The sequence below is a fragment of the Poecile atricapillus genome, chromosome 8 (assembly GCF_030490865.1).
Source record: "Poecile atricapillus isolate bPoeAtr1 chromosome 8, bPoeAtr1.hap1, whole genome shotgun sequence".
Taxonomy (NCBI): domain Eukaryota; kingdom Metazoa; phylum Chordata; class Aves; order Passeriformes; family Paridae; genus Poecile; species Poecile atricapillus.
Genome location: NC_081256.1, coordinates 22,818,737 through 22,835,163, shown reverse-complemented (window position 1 = coordinate 22,835,163; position 16,427 = coordinate 22,818,737). Strand labels below are relative to the sequence as shown.

At 46.4% G+C, this 16,427-nt stretch overlaps 1 protein-coding gene across 5 annotated transcripts in view; it reads right to left on the bottom strand.

Moving 5' to 3' along the window:
• PLD1 (phospholipase D1) overlaps positions 1-16,427 on the bottom strand; it is a 72,847-nt gene that overhangs the window by 43,222 nt on the left and 13,198 nt on the right. For all 5 annotated transcript variants that reach the window (XM_058843871.1, XM_058843872.1, XM_058843869.1 and 2 more), the window contains 3 exons: positions 1,275-1,460; positions 819-946; positions 376-521 (listed from right to left, as the gene is read on the bottom strand). In XM_058843871.1, coding sequence (XP_058699854.1) covers positions 376-521; positions 819-946; positions 1,275-1,428 — 428 coding nt within the window. In that variant the 5' untranslated portion in view covers positions 1,429-1,460. The remainder of the gene's footprint in view (positions 1-375; positions 522-818; positions 947-1,274; positions 1,461-16,427) is intronic.

Here is a 16,427-nt window from a genome sequence, read left to right as displayed (position 1 = left end):
GTCTGGCCAGCGATGCCCACACCTCCCACATCCTGCCCACACTGTCAGAAAGCCACAAATCTCCAGCAATTTCCATTAGCATTATCATAACCCTTCCCCAAGTTCCAGGCAAATCCAGCCCACAAGCTGATGACCCACAAGGGAATGTTTTCTGCGTCAGCAGAGAGATGTTTGCATCACTTAGATTATGGCTGCTAAACACATAGATTAAGTATTTTTATTATAGCTACTAAATATTCATGGAGACTGAATTCTTCTGTCCTCTCCTCCTTACAGCAAAACAAATGGGACCAGTGAAGCCAAATAGATAAGATATTAAAAGTTAAAAGAGTCCATGTCCCAAAGCCGACCGTGTCCACAGGGATGTACACTCACCTCCTGGTGGGGATAGGGATGCGCACGAAGGCTTTGTACCTCAGCAGCTCCCTGTGAAACTCCTGGAAGTGCTTGAACTTCCTTTTCACATGCCAGACAAACTCTCCATGGGTCAGCTCGATGGTGTAAACATTGGGGCTTGGTACCTGCAGGAGAGAACATCACCACATGGGATGCAAGTTTTGAAATAAGCCATTTTCCTGCAGCTGCTCATCTAAAGAGCCTTTATTCAACTTTACTTAAGGATTATTCTGTCTCATGATTTCTTGTTCTCCTTTATTAGATTTTATAAATAGATAGATAACCTTCTCTCCTAAGCGTTTTCTAAGACACAGGCATTGCTGCTTCCTCAGCCCACAAACAAGCAAGCGCAAAATTAAGGCACAAACAGCATTTTAAATACAGTTCTACAGAAACCAAATGAAATCTCTGGAAGTTCTGACCTTCTTAGTGGAAGTGAAGCGTTCAACTTCCAACACACGCACTCGGACAGGACATCCCGTGAGGTACGTCTGCGTGCCTGGCTCTTTGAACCCATGGGTGTGGTAGATGGCAGAGAAGGGAATGCACACTGCAAGGACCACAAACCCCACAAAACTGTTAGCTCAACAGCCTTGTAACAATCCACAAGGGCATGAAAGCCAGCAGACAGCAGCTATGCTTTAACATGGGAGCATTTATACAGCAGCATTAATTCCAGCAAAAGAGGGCAATTTGTATTAAAGAGAGCTCAAAGACAAGGTTACACAGAAGAGACTTGAGAAGCTGAAGTTTTAAGAGTCTCCTGGTTCTAAATCAGGGTAAGTGCTGGGCTTGGCAAAACCCCTGAGGCTGTAGCCTACCTGCCAACAGATTGTTAAACCCATGCAAGACATGGGAACACACGGGTGTCAACTCACCGGTGCCTTTGGGGTCAGTGAGCACCTCTGAGTCCACCTCCTCCCCCTCCACATGGAGCTCCCTGGTGTCCAGGCTCTCGATGATGTTGCTCATGTCTGCAGCGAGCTTCTTCAGTGTGGATGTGGCTGCATGGCTTTCTGCTCTCAGAGACATCTCAGGGGCCTGCCCTCAGGAGACACAGGCCGCTGGGGAGAGACAGGACAGAGCTGTCAGCACCTCCTCTGCAACACAGGGCTGAAGGAAACCACTGGCAATGCACGGACATGTATCTTCCTTCCATCCCTTTACCCACATTCATCCCAGCTATCCCCATCCTACACACCCAATGCCAAATGTTCAGTCCTAAAGCTACAAACCATATTATTGCCTGGCCAAATCCCAGACTTAATTCACCCAGCACTGAATTTCCCAGGTCATGGAGGTGCATGGAGGAAAAGCTCACTCAGAAAATCAGTAGGCGTTTTTGCTATATGTTCTTCCTTTGAGTGAAGTAGTGCTAGAAACTCCCAGCATTATTATGATTTCCTCTATTTCTATGCACGTTACACAACCGCCTGTGGTGTCTGCGTGCCTCGTGCTCTCCCACAGCTCCAACCTCTCAGCAGGCTTGAAAGTTACAGCTCTAAAGGTTCCTCTCTGAGGTCAGAAGCATCCTGATGCCCACAGAAAGCCTGGGATCAACAAGGTGGGCTCCACATCTGCTGTGCTCACCCCTCCAGCAGCAGGGGACCAGCCCACTGTCCCTCTGTGATGCAGACATGGCCAGGGAAAAGGCTGCCTTCTGCTCAGGGCACTCAGACAGTGACACTTAGAGGTGTTTGGGCACTGGTGACTACAGCACTTCCCACCTTTATTCCCACCCATCCATCCCAGGAGCCTGAGTCACGAGAAAAATGGGGAAGGAAGAAATAAAAAAAAAATAAGGAAACAAAAGTAAATCGATATATGAGGCATGGCCACTGACACTAGCACAAGCCTTCCCTGATCCTGAGTCTTTGCAAACCCTCTTCCTCCTCCTCCTCTTCCTTCTTCAGGCTCTGCATCTCATTACAGGGCTGTGGAGCTGCCTGCTGGTCCTTCACAAAGCCAGGCTGCAGCTCCTGGACATCTCCCTGATGATGATAAAAAGTCCCTTCAGTCTTTGTCCTGCTCTGCAATAAATGTCACAGCTCAACAGCTACACTGAAAAAATACAGATGGGACAAACTGGCAACATTTTACAGAAGCCAATACAAGGATGCCCATTTATACTTGTGGAAGCTCTTACATTGTGTTAAAGAATGATTTTTCCAAAAAAGTGTGACATTTCTGATGTTAAGTTCTGCAAAGAACACTGTGCAATTATTCTTGAGTGAGCCCCACAACAAGAGCTGGGTATGCCGTAACTTGGAAATAATTTAACATTTTAATAAATCATGTGTTTAGCTGCTTTTGAAAGAACATTCTTTATTATTGTTTCCTTTTGAAACAAGTCCATTATTTCATTACTACATAAGGCTGATACCATGTATGCCTAAAAACATGCTAGAAGCAGCTGCCTCCAGAAAAAAAATAAATCCATTTGCACACAGACTTGAATCAAGAAAAACTGGGTCAATCTCTTCTCTTGTACCAAAGTAAATGTAGAACCAACAGCTTCCAGAGCACAGAGGGCTTTAGGACCAGACCAGAGCCCCCAGGTCACTTCAAGAGATCTGCATGAATAATTCAAACATAAACACACATGTGGGTACCTCCTTTCCCAGTGATATGCTGAACTTTGGGGCAAGATCCTGGTTTCAGCTGGGACAGAGTTAATTTTATTCTTAGCTGATACAGTGTTGTGTTTTGGATTTAGGACCAGAAGGATGTTGATAACACACTGATGTTTGAATTGTTGCTAAGTGCTGCTTCCCCTAATTCAAGGACTTCCCAGTTCCCAATGCTCTGGCAAATGAGGAGGTGCACACAAAGCTGTGGGGCAGCATGGCCAGGACAGCTGACCCAAACTGGCCAAAGGCATATTCCATTCCACAGGACACCATTCCCAGGATATCAGCTGGGGAAATTGGCTGAGGGTGTCAGCTGCTGCTGGGGCTGGGCACTGGTCAGGGGATGGTGAGCAATTACTATATTATGCATCACTTGTTTCCATCAGTGTTATTCCCCTTTCATCACAATTACTACTGTATTTTATTTCGTTTCAATTATCAAACTGTTCTCACCTCACTGATGTTACCCTACCCAGCCCGTGCAGCCTCTCTGCAGCAGGAATTTGGCACTGCCCCACACCTCCCTCATCACCACTTCATGGGAAGCCAGTTCTCCCTCTTGGAAGCTTTACACTTTTCCTATTCTAACAATGTACTGCAGGGGACTTCCAATTATTCAGGGAGCATAATATACATTTTAATTTGTTTGGAGTGCAGTCATTCCACTTGATACAGACTGGCTTTGGATGTTTGATTTTCTTCCTGGAAAGCAGGCATAAACAGCATTCCCAAGGGAGGCCATGCTACCAGGCCTTCCCAAATAACCCTGGGGATAGCAGGAGGGAGCCCAGAGCCTCACTCTGCACCAATACATACATTAAAATCCTATTTCCCACTCAGCACTTCATGCAAAGATTTTTTTTGTGTATTTCTAGCTGCAAATAAAGCAGCGTCTTGCTTTGTATTTCTGTTTGCATTCACATTTAGAAACAAACCAGAATTTGTTGGGTTTTTTTCTCCATCAGAACATGCTATTGGTTCATGGAAACTTAATGCCCTCTCCAAAGAATGTTTTCCACATTCAAAAGAGAACACAAGCCCAAACACAGCCTGGATGTGCCATGCCAGCAACTACACTTGAAGGAAATCACAAGACAAATACCACATCAGCAGGGCTGGAGGAAGAGCAACAGAGAGGAGCTAACAGGGAGAGAGGATGCTCATTCTCCATCCTCCTTCCTCCTCCTTTCCTCCCCACTGTGCCAGGTACAGCTGGGCTCTTTGTCAGATTAATTGACACAGTTGGCTAATGGATAAACAATTAACCAGTGTTTGCAATGATTATTTGCAAGGGACCGCAGCAGGGCTCCATAACTCAGGATTTTTTTTCTTTTTTAAAGCTAAAGCTGTTTTCACAGCTGGCACAGACAAATCCTGTGATAAAGCAGGTTCCAAACTCAGATGGACCTGAGTCTGCCCCAGCAGCGAGATTCCCCCCATCTTGATTAGAGCCAAATTTTGGGATTGAGAGGGAAAATGTGACTTGTCCTGTCAGCAGCCCCACGAACCTGGGCAGTGGCCACGCTCCCTGTCACAGCTGGCTGCTGCAGAGCCAGAGGACACAGGGCACAGTCAGCCCTGGGCAGGGAGGATGGCACTGGAGTCAGCTGGAAAGACAACACATATCACATCCCTCTGAAAGCTTTGCCAAATTGCTTTACAGGGCTCTGCTCCGTAAGAGCTGCTTAACCTTGGGCAGAGTTTCCATGTGGTCACTCTCTGCATTCCCATGGGCAAGCTGAGGAATGCCTGGGTTAATAATCTGCAACAGGCTGGGTGCAAACAGACACCGCACACGGATATCCAGGATTTTACCACAAACCAGGCAGGCTACACCAAGAAGGCCCTGTCTGTCCAGTGCCACTCAGTGCTCACACTGCTGATGGACTAGAGAAAAGAATTATAAAACTCTGATACTGAACCAGCAAACTGCAGGAGACTGCAAATAATAGGATGAAACTTCCAAGGAATAACTGCAGCATTTCAGTATTCAGCTGTTGCCATTCAGGATCAAAAATAAGCAGCAGGTTTTTAAACAGAAAAAACCCAAACAACGGAAAGAAAAAAACCAGGGTCTGATCGAGTCAAGAACCGGCAATCCGAACAAAGGCAAAACCTGTGCCAAGATGCACAAACAGGACTATTGCCTGTGAGCCAGGAAGGAAGAGATGGTGAAGAACACAGGAAGACTCAGACCTAAAGCATTTGACCTACGAGAACAATGTCAGTGCTGGGAGAAGGCAAGAGAAACATGACAGCAGACTGCAACCCTGCAGAAAGCTGCTGTGTGCAGGGTGGACAAGAGAGAAGTGCTCTGAATTAAAATCATAGAATGGTTTAGGTTGGAAAGGACCTTAAAGATCATCCAGTTCTAACTTCTGGGCACAGGCAGGAATATCTTCCATTATCCCAGGTTGCTCCAAACCCTGTCCAATCTGCCTTGAACATTTCCAGGGATGGGGCATCCACAGCTCCTCTGAGCAACCAATGGCTCACCACCCTCAAAGGCGAGAATTTGTTCCCAGTATCTAATCCAAAACTACTCTCTTAGTTTAACTGCTGGTTTAAAGCAGCAAAGGCCTTTCTGCATGGCACTGCCTGAAGAGGGGTTTGCAGAGCTCCAGGGCTGAGAGAAGCAGGGGAACAGTTGTACCCCAGCACCCACACCCCAAACCAGCTGCTGGGGGCAGCCAGGAGCTGGTGTGGCAACCTGTGTTTGAACAGAGGGAAGGTGCTGCTCTGGCTTTATCCGGCTCAAAGTCTGCCTGGGCAAAAGCAGCAAGAAGGAAAACACAATGAAAAGACTCAGCAGTAAAGGAAAACATTGGAAGAATGAACAGACAAGGAAAAAAGGAGATGATTAAACGCTGAAGGAGGTAGAAACACATAGTACAAACCCCATAAAGACTGCTGAGACTGCCTTTGTCCAACCAAATTCTCATATTAATTACTTCCTCTTGAAGCACCACTTAAGCTCTCTGCCTCCTGTCCCAGATTGTCCCCACAGCACACGGGCCCCAAAGCTCTTAAACTAGTAAAATATATACACTGGAAACAGTGACTGCACCAAGAATCAGCCAAGATTTCAACTGCAGGGCCAATGACTGAAAGAATAGAAATTAACTCTATTAATCACTGAGCCCTTGTGAATGAATATATTTCAAACCTGTAGCTCCATCCTGCAATTCTGCAAGCCCAGTATCCACTTGTTATTTGCCACTTTGGTTATGCTTTAACCCCAAGTTATTACTTCAGGGATCATATGACCATCTCAACCTTCACTAAAGAAAATTTTTTTTCTACTTGTTGCACAGGACAACAAAAGCACAGCTTTAAAGGCATGGAAACTGGAAGGCAGAAAATATATATTTTGGTAAATATTCATGAACAGTTCTGCGTTTTGAAGACACTGACGTCCTGATGTGAAAATGTATGCGGCTGGTAATAGCACAGACTACCTAAAACTCGGTCAGCCTAAGTTTACTCTGTATCGTGGCAGATCTGAAACAAGCTCAGACAATCACAACTCCTTAATGAGGTTCCAATGCTGAAAAGCACCACACAACCTATGAAAGCCAGAAAAACTTAATTTGGAAAAAGAGGGGAGCAGAGAATAGAAGATACATCCAGGAAAAACAGACACTTCCTGCTGATGCCTGCCAGGGATTGATGTTCTGTATCAACTCTTATCCCTATGGTGAGAAACACTATAATCCCTGAAAATTATCTCATCCCTGTTCCCATGGCATCTCTCCCAGTACAGTGACCTTCTGGCAAGGGCTGTGACAAATGACCTCTGTTCCCATACTTGGTTTTCTCCTGCAGGCAGCAGCACCCATGGTGGGACACACAAAAACCTCCCAGGCTGCCTGGAGCAGAAGAGGCTTAGGCCAAAACAGGGCAGTTAGATGGGGTTATTAAACAGAAAACAAACAACCAACCAAAACAAAGCCCAAAGAATCTGAGCAAGCATGAATTCTCTCTCCTCCTGCTGATGCCATCAAGAGTCTGGGTGCAATGGGGGCACCAAGAGCCCAAATGAAATGCCAAGGAACTCCCATGCATGATGCCCTCAACAGCTTTTCACTCTGTCTAGTGGTGATGAATCTTTTGCATGCAAATATTCCCTAATTCATCACATTTTAAACCTAAAATTAGCTTTGGACCATTCTGTCTTGGAGAAATACCCTCATCTGGTAAGAGCCATTTCTGAGGAGTATTTTGCCTCCCCCAGGAGAAGCTGGGCTTGTCATCACCCCAGATTTATGCCCTGGCACACATTCTTTCCACAGCCTGGGCAGGGGTCAGCCCTTGACCACAGTTAGGAAGTATCCCCTGTGCTCAGGATCCCTGCCAGCACCTGCAAAGAGCATCCTGCTTTTCCAGCCCAGGAAAAATCCCCATACTCACACAAAGCAAAATAGACACACACTGTTTTTATCTTTCCATCAATATTTAATTGAAAGCCCAGGGCTCTTGTAGGTAGCATGCTACATTTCCTAACTATGAAACTAAAAGACAAAAGGGTTGAAAAATGCTCAGCAACGCCTTAACCCTGTTTTTCAGTTCAGTATATGGAAAACACCAAGCCAGAGGAGCCAGCAGCTAGCAAGAGCAAATGCAGACACCTCCTAAAAATCTGCCTTTCTGGGTGCTCATACTGCAGGGACAGTGCAAAAGGATTAGGGTTTGTTTTTCAAAACATATAGAAGAGCCCTTAAATAAGAACCAAAGCATTGCTCCTACCCTGGAAAGATCTGGTGCTAGAGAACTGACATAAAAATCCAGATGAACAATAGACACGTTGAAACATCATCCTGACCTAATTTGCTTATCTTTAGTCCAATCCTGATAAAACCAAAATATTTTAAAATACTGTTTCCAAAACAATTATTCCCACAAAGCGCCCACATTTAATAGCAATACCTCTAGATGCAGAAACCAATTAGTGCTTCCTGCAGCACAGTTCCCTGGCTCTGCATTATTGATTTCCACAGTCCTTGCCACATGAGGCTTACTGCCAAGCCACCGGCCTGCCTGCAGAACAGCAAAGTCACAGGAATCCACACAGCCTGTTTGCAACAGGGCACAAGACGTTTCAAGGCTGGGATGGACTGGAAATCAAAGGTTCATCCCTGGAAGTCCCTGCTGCACTATCCACACCGGGCAGAGCCCCTTCTGCCCCTGGACAGGGCTGTGCAGCTTCCATCCCACAGCACTTCTGCTAGAGAAAAGGACACAGAAAAGCCAGGCAGCTCAAGGGAAAGGATGAGGTAAGGCACTGGTGACTAATCCATGGCTTCAGCCAGAAAGCCCCTCCGTGTTGGCTTATCCCCACACCCAGCCCAGCCTAAGCGTTGGCACCTCCCAAGGACTCGTTTCATTTGCTTTCCAGAGCAGTAAAGGGAAAACATAAACATCCTCGGATGGGCAGCGGCTGCTGATCTCATGCTGATGTAGCTGCTCTGGCTCCCGCTGCCCCTGCCCGGAGCACTCCAGGAGCACCATCCCTGCTCCCAGAGGAAGTGCAGCCTCCCCGGGAAGCTGATCATTAGATATTTATTGGTAATTAAGGCTGGCCCTACACACACTAATCCATCACCTTGTTTTGGATTCCTCAGGCACAGACAAGAGTGTTTAAGCACAGCACTCGCACCTCGGGCTGTGCATCCTTCAGCGATCACCAGCAGCCCTCCACTCCCTGATGTGGCCCATGGCACACATCCATCCTACAGCCCTAAACCCAGGAGCACTGCATGAAACACCCCTGAAAAACAGGACAGAGCCTCTGAAATCTGGTAACTCACCCCCAGAGACCCACTAATACTATAGCTGCAGGCAGGCAAAGGGAACCAGGTGACAGCACCTTGGGGATTGACTCCATCTCAGCATCCCCAAACCACACAACCAAGATGCAACAAAATGGTCAGCAGAATCCTGGGCTGATGGAAAAGAGGGGATTGGAAAACTGCCTGCTGCAGACAGCAGGAAAGCCAAAGCATGCAGCACTTCTGGGTGATGACAGACACACAGAGTTTGGCACAAGACAGAGCTCACAAAAGCTTTATATAAAATCCTAAAAGCAAGGAACAGGTCAAAGTGATAGTGCAACACACAGGACTCTTACAGCGACCATCTCCATGAGGATCAGGGATAACAGGGACCACCACAGTGCTCACAGGATGATATGCATGGCTGCAGCTCTTATCTACAGCTGAACTCATCACACAAACACAGCACATATTTTAGTGACCTAAATGTATAGATATCCACAGGGCTGATGTCCTGTACATCACTCAACACTATGCTGCTATCTCCCAGTGCCACGTCTGCTCCAGCAACTGCCACCTGCCAAGCCACATTTCCACAGGGAATTCCGGCAGCTCAGAGATGAGCGGGCACGTTGGCAGGCAGCCCAACACCTCCATCCCTCCCTCTCTCCCACAGTGGGGTTAGGTGGCAGCTGATAAATGCAAACACAGACCTTCACATACCTCCTCCCAGCCAAGCTAATTCCAGGGAAAGCACTGCAGCCTGTGCTTGGGAGGGATTCAGCAACTGCAACAGGATCTCAGCCCAGAACTGTGCCCTGCACAGGCACCAGCCCCTGGCAGCAGCTCTAGATCACAGCAAAGAGCACAGGTACGTGTCAGGAGGTCATTGTCCCCATTCCTGCTGCCACCCTGCTGCTGATTGAACTGTTCCCATTAAGTGGGAACATGACTTTTCTTTCTCCTCCTGCTGTTTTCCAAGTGAAAGCACAGAGAGGTGATTTTGTTGACCCTTTATGTGACCTGCTCAAAGAAATGAGAATTCCTGCGGGTATCACAGAAACAAAGAGTAGCAGATTGAGACCATGTATTTTTACTAATAGCTTAACTAAAAGTTTAACACTTCAATAAAATGCTGTTTCTGTTGTCTTGACTTTTGGGAATTTGTTTGCCCTAATGGAACTTTTCAAATAATTTCCATTTTAAAAAAACCAAATAGCTGGCAGGAGCAGAGGGCCATGACGGAGGAGGAAAGCAACCCTCCCACTAAACTACTGTTAGTGTAGTTCCCACTACAGTGCAGAGCTCAAATGTTCCCATGTGAGCAGCCAAGCCCAACTCCCTCCCTCGCCTGGGGAGTGCAAGGTACAGGCTCATCTCCCAGGGTGGCTTCCCCACGACCCCACCAGCTTCAAGGATGACCACGGCAGGGTGACAACCACCACAGTTTTACTGATGCTTCTGTCCCTCTTAGAGGCAGCTCCAAGTGCAGGGTGCAGGGCTGGGACACACATGCAGTGCCAGGCCCACACGGGTGTTTGCACGGTGCCATCCCACGCTGATCCTTCCTGGCAGCGTGAACCAAGCGTGTGACTGCTCACTCTGAACATTAACCTCTGCCAAGCTTGTGCTGACAGTGCACGCTGTGCCAGGGGTGTACTTTGGTAAACCCAAAGCACAGGATGACCTCTGGTTAATGGGTGTGAGAGGAGCTGCGGCACCTTGGGGTCACCAGGCTGTCCCAGCAGGAGCATCACTCAGCTTCTCATCCAGAATCCTGCTGCTGCTTCCCCATCCCAAACATGACCCTGCACCACCCTGAGAGCACTGTCACCTACTGTCCCTGCCCTGGGCACAGACAGGCTAGAGCCACAACTGCAAAGCCCCATGATGTGATGCAGCCTCTCTCATCACCCCAAAACGCTCCTGTACTCCTGCCTGCAAACCTAATTCAGCACCTTTCCAAACCAAAGCTCCCTAGTGATTTTTAATGTTTTATTTAGCAATGTTTTTAAATGTGTTTGATGCATTCTGGCTGATAAGCTCCACAAGAATTCGATGTCTCTGTCCTCATTTGACTTCAGTTCTTTTCCAGTCTGATCTTAAAGCTGCAGCACTCAGTGGCCACAGATCCCACTGTTGAGCTGGGACACCCAACACTAAAAGCCTGTTGTACAATCAGGCATCATTCCCGAAAAAACAGCAACAGCAGGTGCCAGAGGTGACAACAGGAGGGTGCATGTCTGCTCCTGATCCACGTTTCCAAAAACAGCTGCTTTTCCTTAGCACAGCCAGCACCAACATGGGCAGACACCAGCCCTCAGCCCCCCTTTCACACCCAGAAATCTCCAATCAGTTCCCAAACAGCTTCATTTGTGGATTTAGGATAACACCAAGGTCTCACAAGAACTGCATTTTCCTTCTCCGTGGCCAGCTAAAAAAATGTTTGGGAAGGTGTTGTTTACAAGAAGAACAGTTGGCTTGGGGAAGCCCCGGAGGTACCTGTAACAAAAGCTGTTACACCAAGTTCAGAGATGATGCTGTTCCCAGGACTTCACAGAGGGCTCCAGGTGGCTTTGCAAACCTGCCTCTCCCATGGACACCTACATAGTAACATAACAGCACCTAAGGCACAGGGCACTCAAGTTAGTTAGAACTTAAATTTTCTATACCTTGAAGTGTTTGATTCATTATCAGAATTAAGGATGAGTAAGTACAGTAATTGGGTTCTGATTTCTCAAATAATTCTGGAATGATGGCTGAAGTTTCAGACTGACATCAAATCCAGGCAAATTCAATAAGAAATTGTCTGTTATGAAGCAGTAACTCGCAGAAACAAAATAGCTCCCTTATGTTTCTTTCTTAAATACAACTAAACACCTGCAAATTTATGCAAAACACCTCATTTACACACACTGACAATACTGACAGCTTGCTTAGAACAAAATAGATGCCATGGACAGTATTTTTTTTTAACCACTTTCCTAGAGGGGGAAAAACAATGCCTCGATCAAGCCTGCACAGGGACCTGCTGATGGCAGGCAGGGAAAGATGATGCTCATCTCAGAGCTCAAATCAAGCCTCAGCTGCCTCCTATCTCCTCTCCCCCACCCACATCTCCAGACCTCCAGCACCTTACAAGCAACATGTGTGTCTGGGCAAGGCAGACACCCTGCAGTTCATTATCCTTTTGTTGAAACTCCTTTACGGTATTTTCCCCACAAATTCCTAGAGGAAATCTGAGAATTAATATTATGACTTACACACCTAACCCTCCAGACCTCAGCACATAATGAGGCAAAAATTAAAGAGTATTTTTCTTCAACTGCCATGACCTTCTGGAGTAGCGCTGCCCCAAAAAGTGTTTGCAGAGAGTTTTCTACATGTACAAAAAAAGCTGTTTGGCAGGAAGAAATGCAATAGTTTTTGGGAGAGAAGTAATAAAGGCTAAACAGACTCAGACAGCAGTTCCCATCTTGCCAGTTCTTTCTCCTGGTGAACAAAATGGCTCACTTGCCACAGTTGATGCCAAAACTCTGCAGGATCAGGTCTAACCACAGAGATTTCTAAGCCACCATGAGTCATCTACTATTCTTTCTTGGTAAGACTTAACGCTGGGTGGGACACAGACACAGAAAAAAAATCAATTTGCAGGAAACCTCAGTCATGGAAAAATATACTTCAGAACATCTCACGGGGACTACATAAATAGCAAAAGAGAAATAAGAAAACAAAATACTTCTTTCTGAAAAGATTATGATGCACTGCATGCTCTCCAAATTGTTTCAGCAGCCCTTCAGCTGCGACAGAGAGAGGACCCAGCAGCCACGGGTGCTTCTCAGTGCCCCCAAGAGAACCACAAGCAAGGCAGATTTGTGTTCTTCATGTGAAGTCAACTGCATCATGTAACTGCATCTTACTTGAATTGAAAGAGAAAATACAAGTACAAACCGTCCAGTTGTTTCACCTCTTGTGTGTCACATTCAAAGCTGGTTGGGAGTAAGAACACTTATTTTTTAAATAAAGAAAAGCCCTGACAGCAGGGTTGGCTTTAGCCAGGTAGTGGGGTGCAGTAACAAAGTCCTGCCATGGCCACAACACCTCAGGCTACTCAAAGGGTTGGAAAGGTGGAATTAATTACTCTTGCTGGTTTATTTTCCCCCCAGCCCAAGGGTTTCCTGGAGGCTTCAAACAGGAGGTGAAAGAAGCCTCTGCTGTGAAGTTCATCTGACCCAATGCAATGCAATGAGCTGAGTTCACCAGTGGGTGTTTCCTGGGTGGGACAGAGACAAGTGGGAAGAACAAGAAATGAGTATTTCTGATTAAAAAAATCCTGCCAGAAGTATCTGGTAAAATGGGAGAAGTTTCTAGGAAGTTCAGCAATGAGTCAGTGGCAAGGAAGAGCCTCGGGACTAAGCATCAGCAGATCCTGGAGGGAAAAGAGAAGCAAGTTCTTGCACGGCCAGAGAACCAGAAACTGCAACTGGCTCTGAATCAGCCACTTGCACAGGCTGGGACAGAGGCTGTCAGAACACTCTGTGGAACATTGTCTGCCTGGCACTGCCTTTTGTCTCCGCACTCTGAAACACTTGTCCCGGAGAAGAGAGGACCCTCTGTGCCTGGACCACCTTCCCCAGCCCTGGGGAAGAAGATGTAAAGTGCCCCCAGCTCACTAGGATCTTGCTGCCAGTCTTGGGAGAGCCCAGGCTAATCTTATTTCTCCCCAAAAAGAGCCCTCACGTGAAGGCTGCACACAAGGGCTCACTGTATTGGCAGAAAGAAAAATGAAAGACAAGAATCAGACCCACTCACAGCTTGACCTGAAAAATGCAGTCCAGGAAATGCAGTTTAATTCCTTCTTTACCAGCAGGTGTAAACCAGGAAAATAGATCTCAACACCATGAATATTCTGAATACTTGCTGCTGTCAGTATAGTGTGCAAAGGACTCCCTCACCCAGACAGAAAAGTCTCCTGACAAGTAAACCTGCCAATAGTGATGAGGTTTGTCCTCCTCAGCCCTGCAGCTGCTCTCCCAGAGGCTTTCCATGGGTGGCCAGTGGAGGGGTGCTCTCCCTCTTGTGCAAAATGTGCACCCCACCACTATTCACCTTTTTTATTACACCTGCCCTTTTATCACAGCCTTTCTCCCTAAATAGTGAGTTCCTTAGGATAGAAGATCATTTATTTTATCTATTCCTCTTCTGCAATAGAAAATGGGACAGAGGAGGAAGGGACAATGTTATACTAAGGTAACTAATGCAAACTGGTTAATTTGCTATCAAATCCTACTGGAGGTGTAGCACCATTTTATTTGATTGAGCTCAATGGAGTCCACTGTGGGTCACCAGGGAGCAAAGGAGAAGATTAAAGGGCAAACAAATTACAGAAAACCAAAGAGCACAAAGGTACGAACACCACACACAGCCAACACCAGCTTCACATTGGCACAGATGGGTTCATTCCCACCCAGCCCCACCCTCAGACACTTTTTATTGGCATCCAAGCAAGCAGAGTAGCCCAGTAAGACTATCTCAGATAATTACCTTGATATTAAAGCCCCACATCCCGTTTTGGCAATAAGCCCCAGGCAGGCTGTCACCCTTGCTGAGCTGATACCATGCTCACTGCAGGAGCAGCAGCAGATCCTCCGGCACTTGCTCCATCCCCCTTCCCTGACCCTTTTTCACCAAGATTTCCCTGACCTGCATATAATCTATTTAGACTCGTTTGAGCCACAGCTGTTTTTAAACAGAAGTTTTTATTCTCTGAGACAAAACTGGCCTCCATTCTGGGATGTGTAGATTCTGCTCTGCCTGGTGCCATCCCAGCTCCTTTGGGGTTCCAGCTCTCCAGTGTGGGAGCAGCAGCCACCAGACAGCTTCTCCCCCTCTCCCCATACCAGCAGATGCGTGCCTGGGGGCTGGAGCTGTCTGACAGACAGAGCCCCACTCTCAATTTATTATGTAAACCCCCAGGTTTTGGTGTTTATCTGCTTGAAGGATCCAGAAATCACTAAATGCCACCACGGCGCGTGGGCACGAGGAGCGAGGGATGTGCGAAGTGCTCGGGGCAGTGGCGATGGCACACGATGCCCCCGGCGATACCTCCCACTGCTACTGCGTGGAAACAGAGAAAACTCTGAATTCCAAAACCAAAAATATATATAAATATAAAATTCACTATCTTCAAATCCACATTTCACTCCTGTTTGTTTGCCCCCTGCACAGAAGCCAAGGTAAGGGTGAGTGTCCCATCACAAGGACCATGACTGCCCTGTGCCACCCTGGAAACCTGGCACTAAGCAGGTGAGGGAGCAACATGGCAAATATTTTGTAATAAAATCTGGCAAATGGAGCTTTTTCCATCAGTCCTTCCACCACTTTCTACCTTCCAGGGTGTTTGCACATGCAGAGCTGGTATGTATGTACATATATCAGATGATCACAAGTCCACAGAATTGAGGGACAGGGCAGGTGCATCTGGCTAAATATCTGTTAAAAACTTATTTATAGATCTAGAACAAACAAAATATTGAGTTGTCACTATATATCTATCTCTATCCTGCAGCTCAGCAGAGCTGCCCACCCTGCATAGGTGGATGCAAAGAAGCCAGGCTACACACAAGCTGCGCATACATCCCACCTCTCAGAGGGCAGAAAAAGCATGGCAAGCAGCACCTAAATATGGACTGAAAAAGCCCTTATTTTGGCAAAAGGAACCAAAAAAAGGATGGCCAAGATTTTGTGAAGGAAAGGCAAAAAAGACACAGTCGCAACTCCTGTCAGACAAATGATTATGACCAAATCTCAGTCCCTGTAGGAGTTCCCAGTGTACAGGGCATGTGAGAGCAAGTTAAAAACACATCATCAAATAATTGCCAGTCAGACAATAGGAGGAAAAGGCATGTAAAGGTTTGCTCTCACCCTCCTTCCTCACCCTTAGCCAAGACCAAGTGCCTACTGATATCAGACACTCCAGAAGAAAATCAAATTGCTTCTTCAGCTCTGTTATACACAGATTTAGGGTCACTGGCTAATGCTGATTCTTACTAAAGATTTATTATTATTATTATTTTAAATTAGTTGCTGCAAAATAGCTGTTCCAACATGAAATTAAGGAACCACCTGTTTCCAGCAAAGACATCAGAAAGGTGCTGCTCCTCACAGAGCACAATGGCTTCCTACAAAACCCCAGCAATTTCAGACACTGACTTCTCCTTTGATGTATTCACTGTGTACAGACAGAGAGAAGATAAAACTAGAAGCCTCTGTGAACATTAGTAACTGATATCTTCCTTATTATGTTGTTTCAAGGGAATAACGCTTGTGGTAATGCCAGCATTTAAGTGCATTCCCCTGAAATTTCTTTCCCTGAAGTTTTGATAACCTGCTTTAAATCCATTTTCAGAGAAGGAATAATGTAAAACCCAAGTTCAGCTGGCTGAACTTTCCCTAAATCATGTAAGAGATTGTTCAAATCACTGCTGGAGATAAGACCCGCTCCCTTAAAACATCCTTCCTCCACCACAAACACACCTGCAGTCTAAAGAGCACTTTCTAAATTACAGGAATAACAATGTCAAAATGACACAACCCTTTACACTTTGCTACTGTAAAGAGTAGTAAAAAT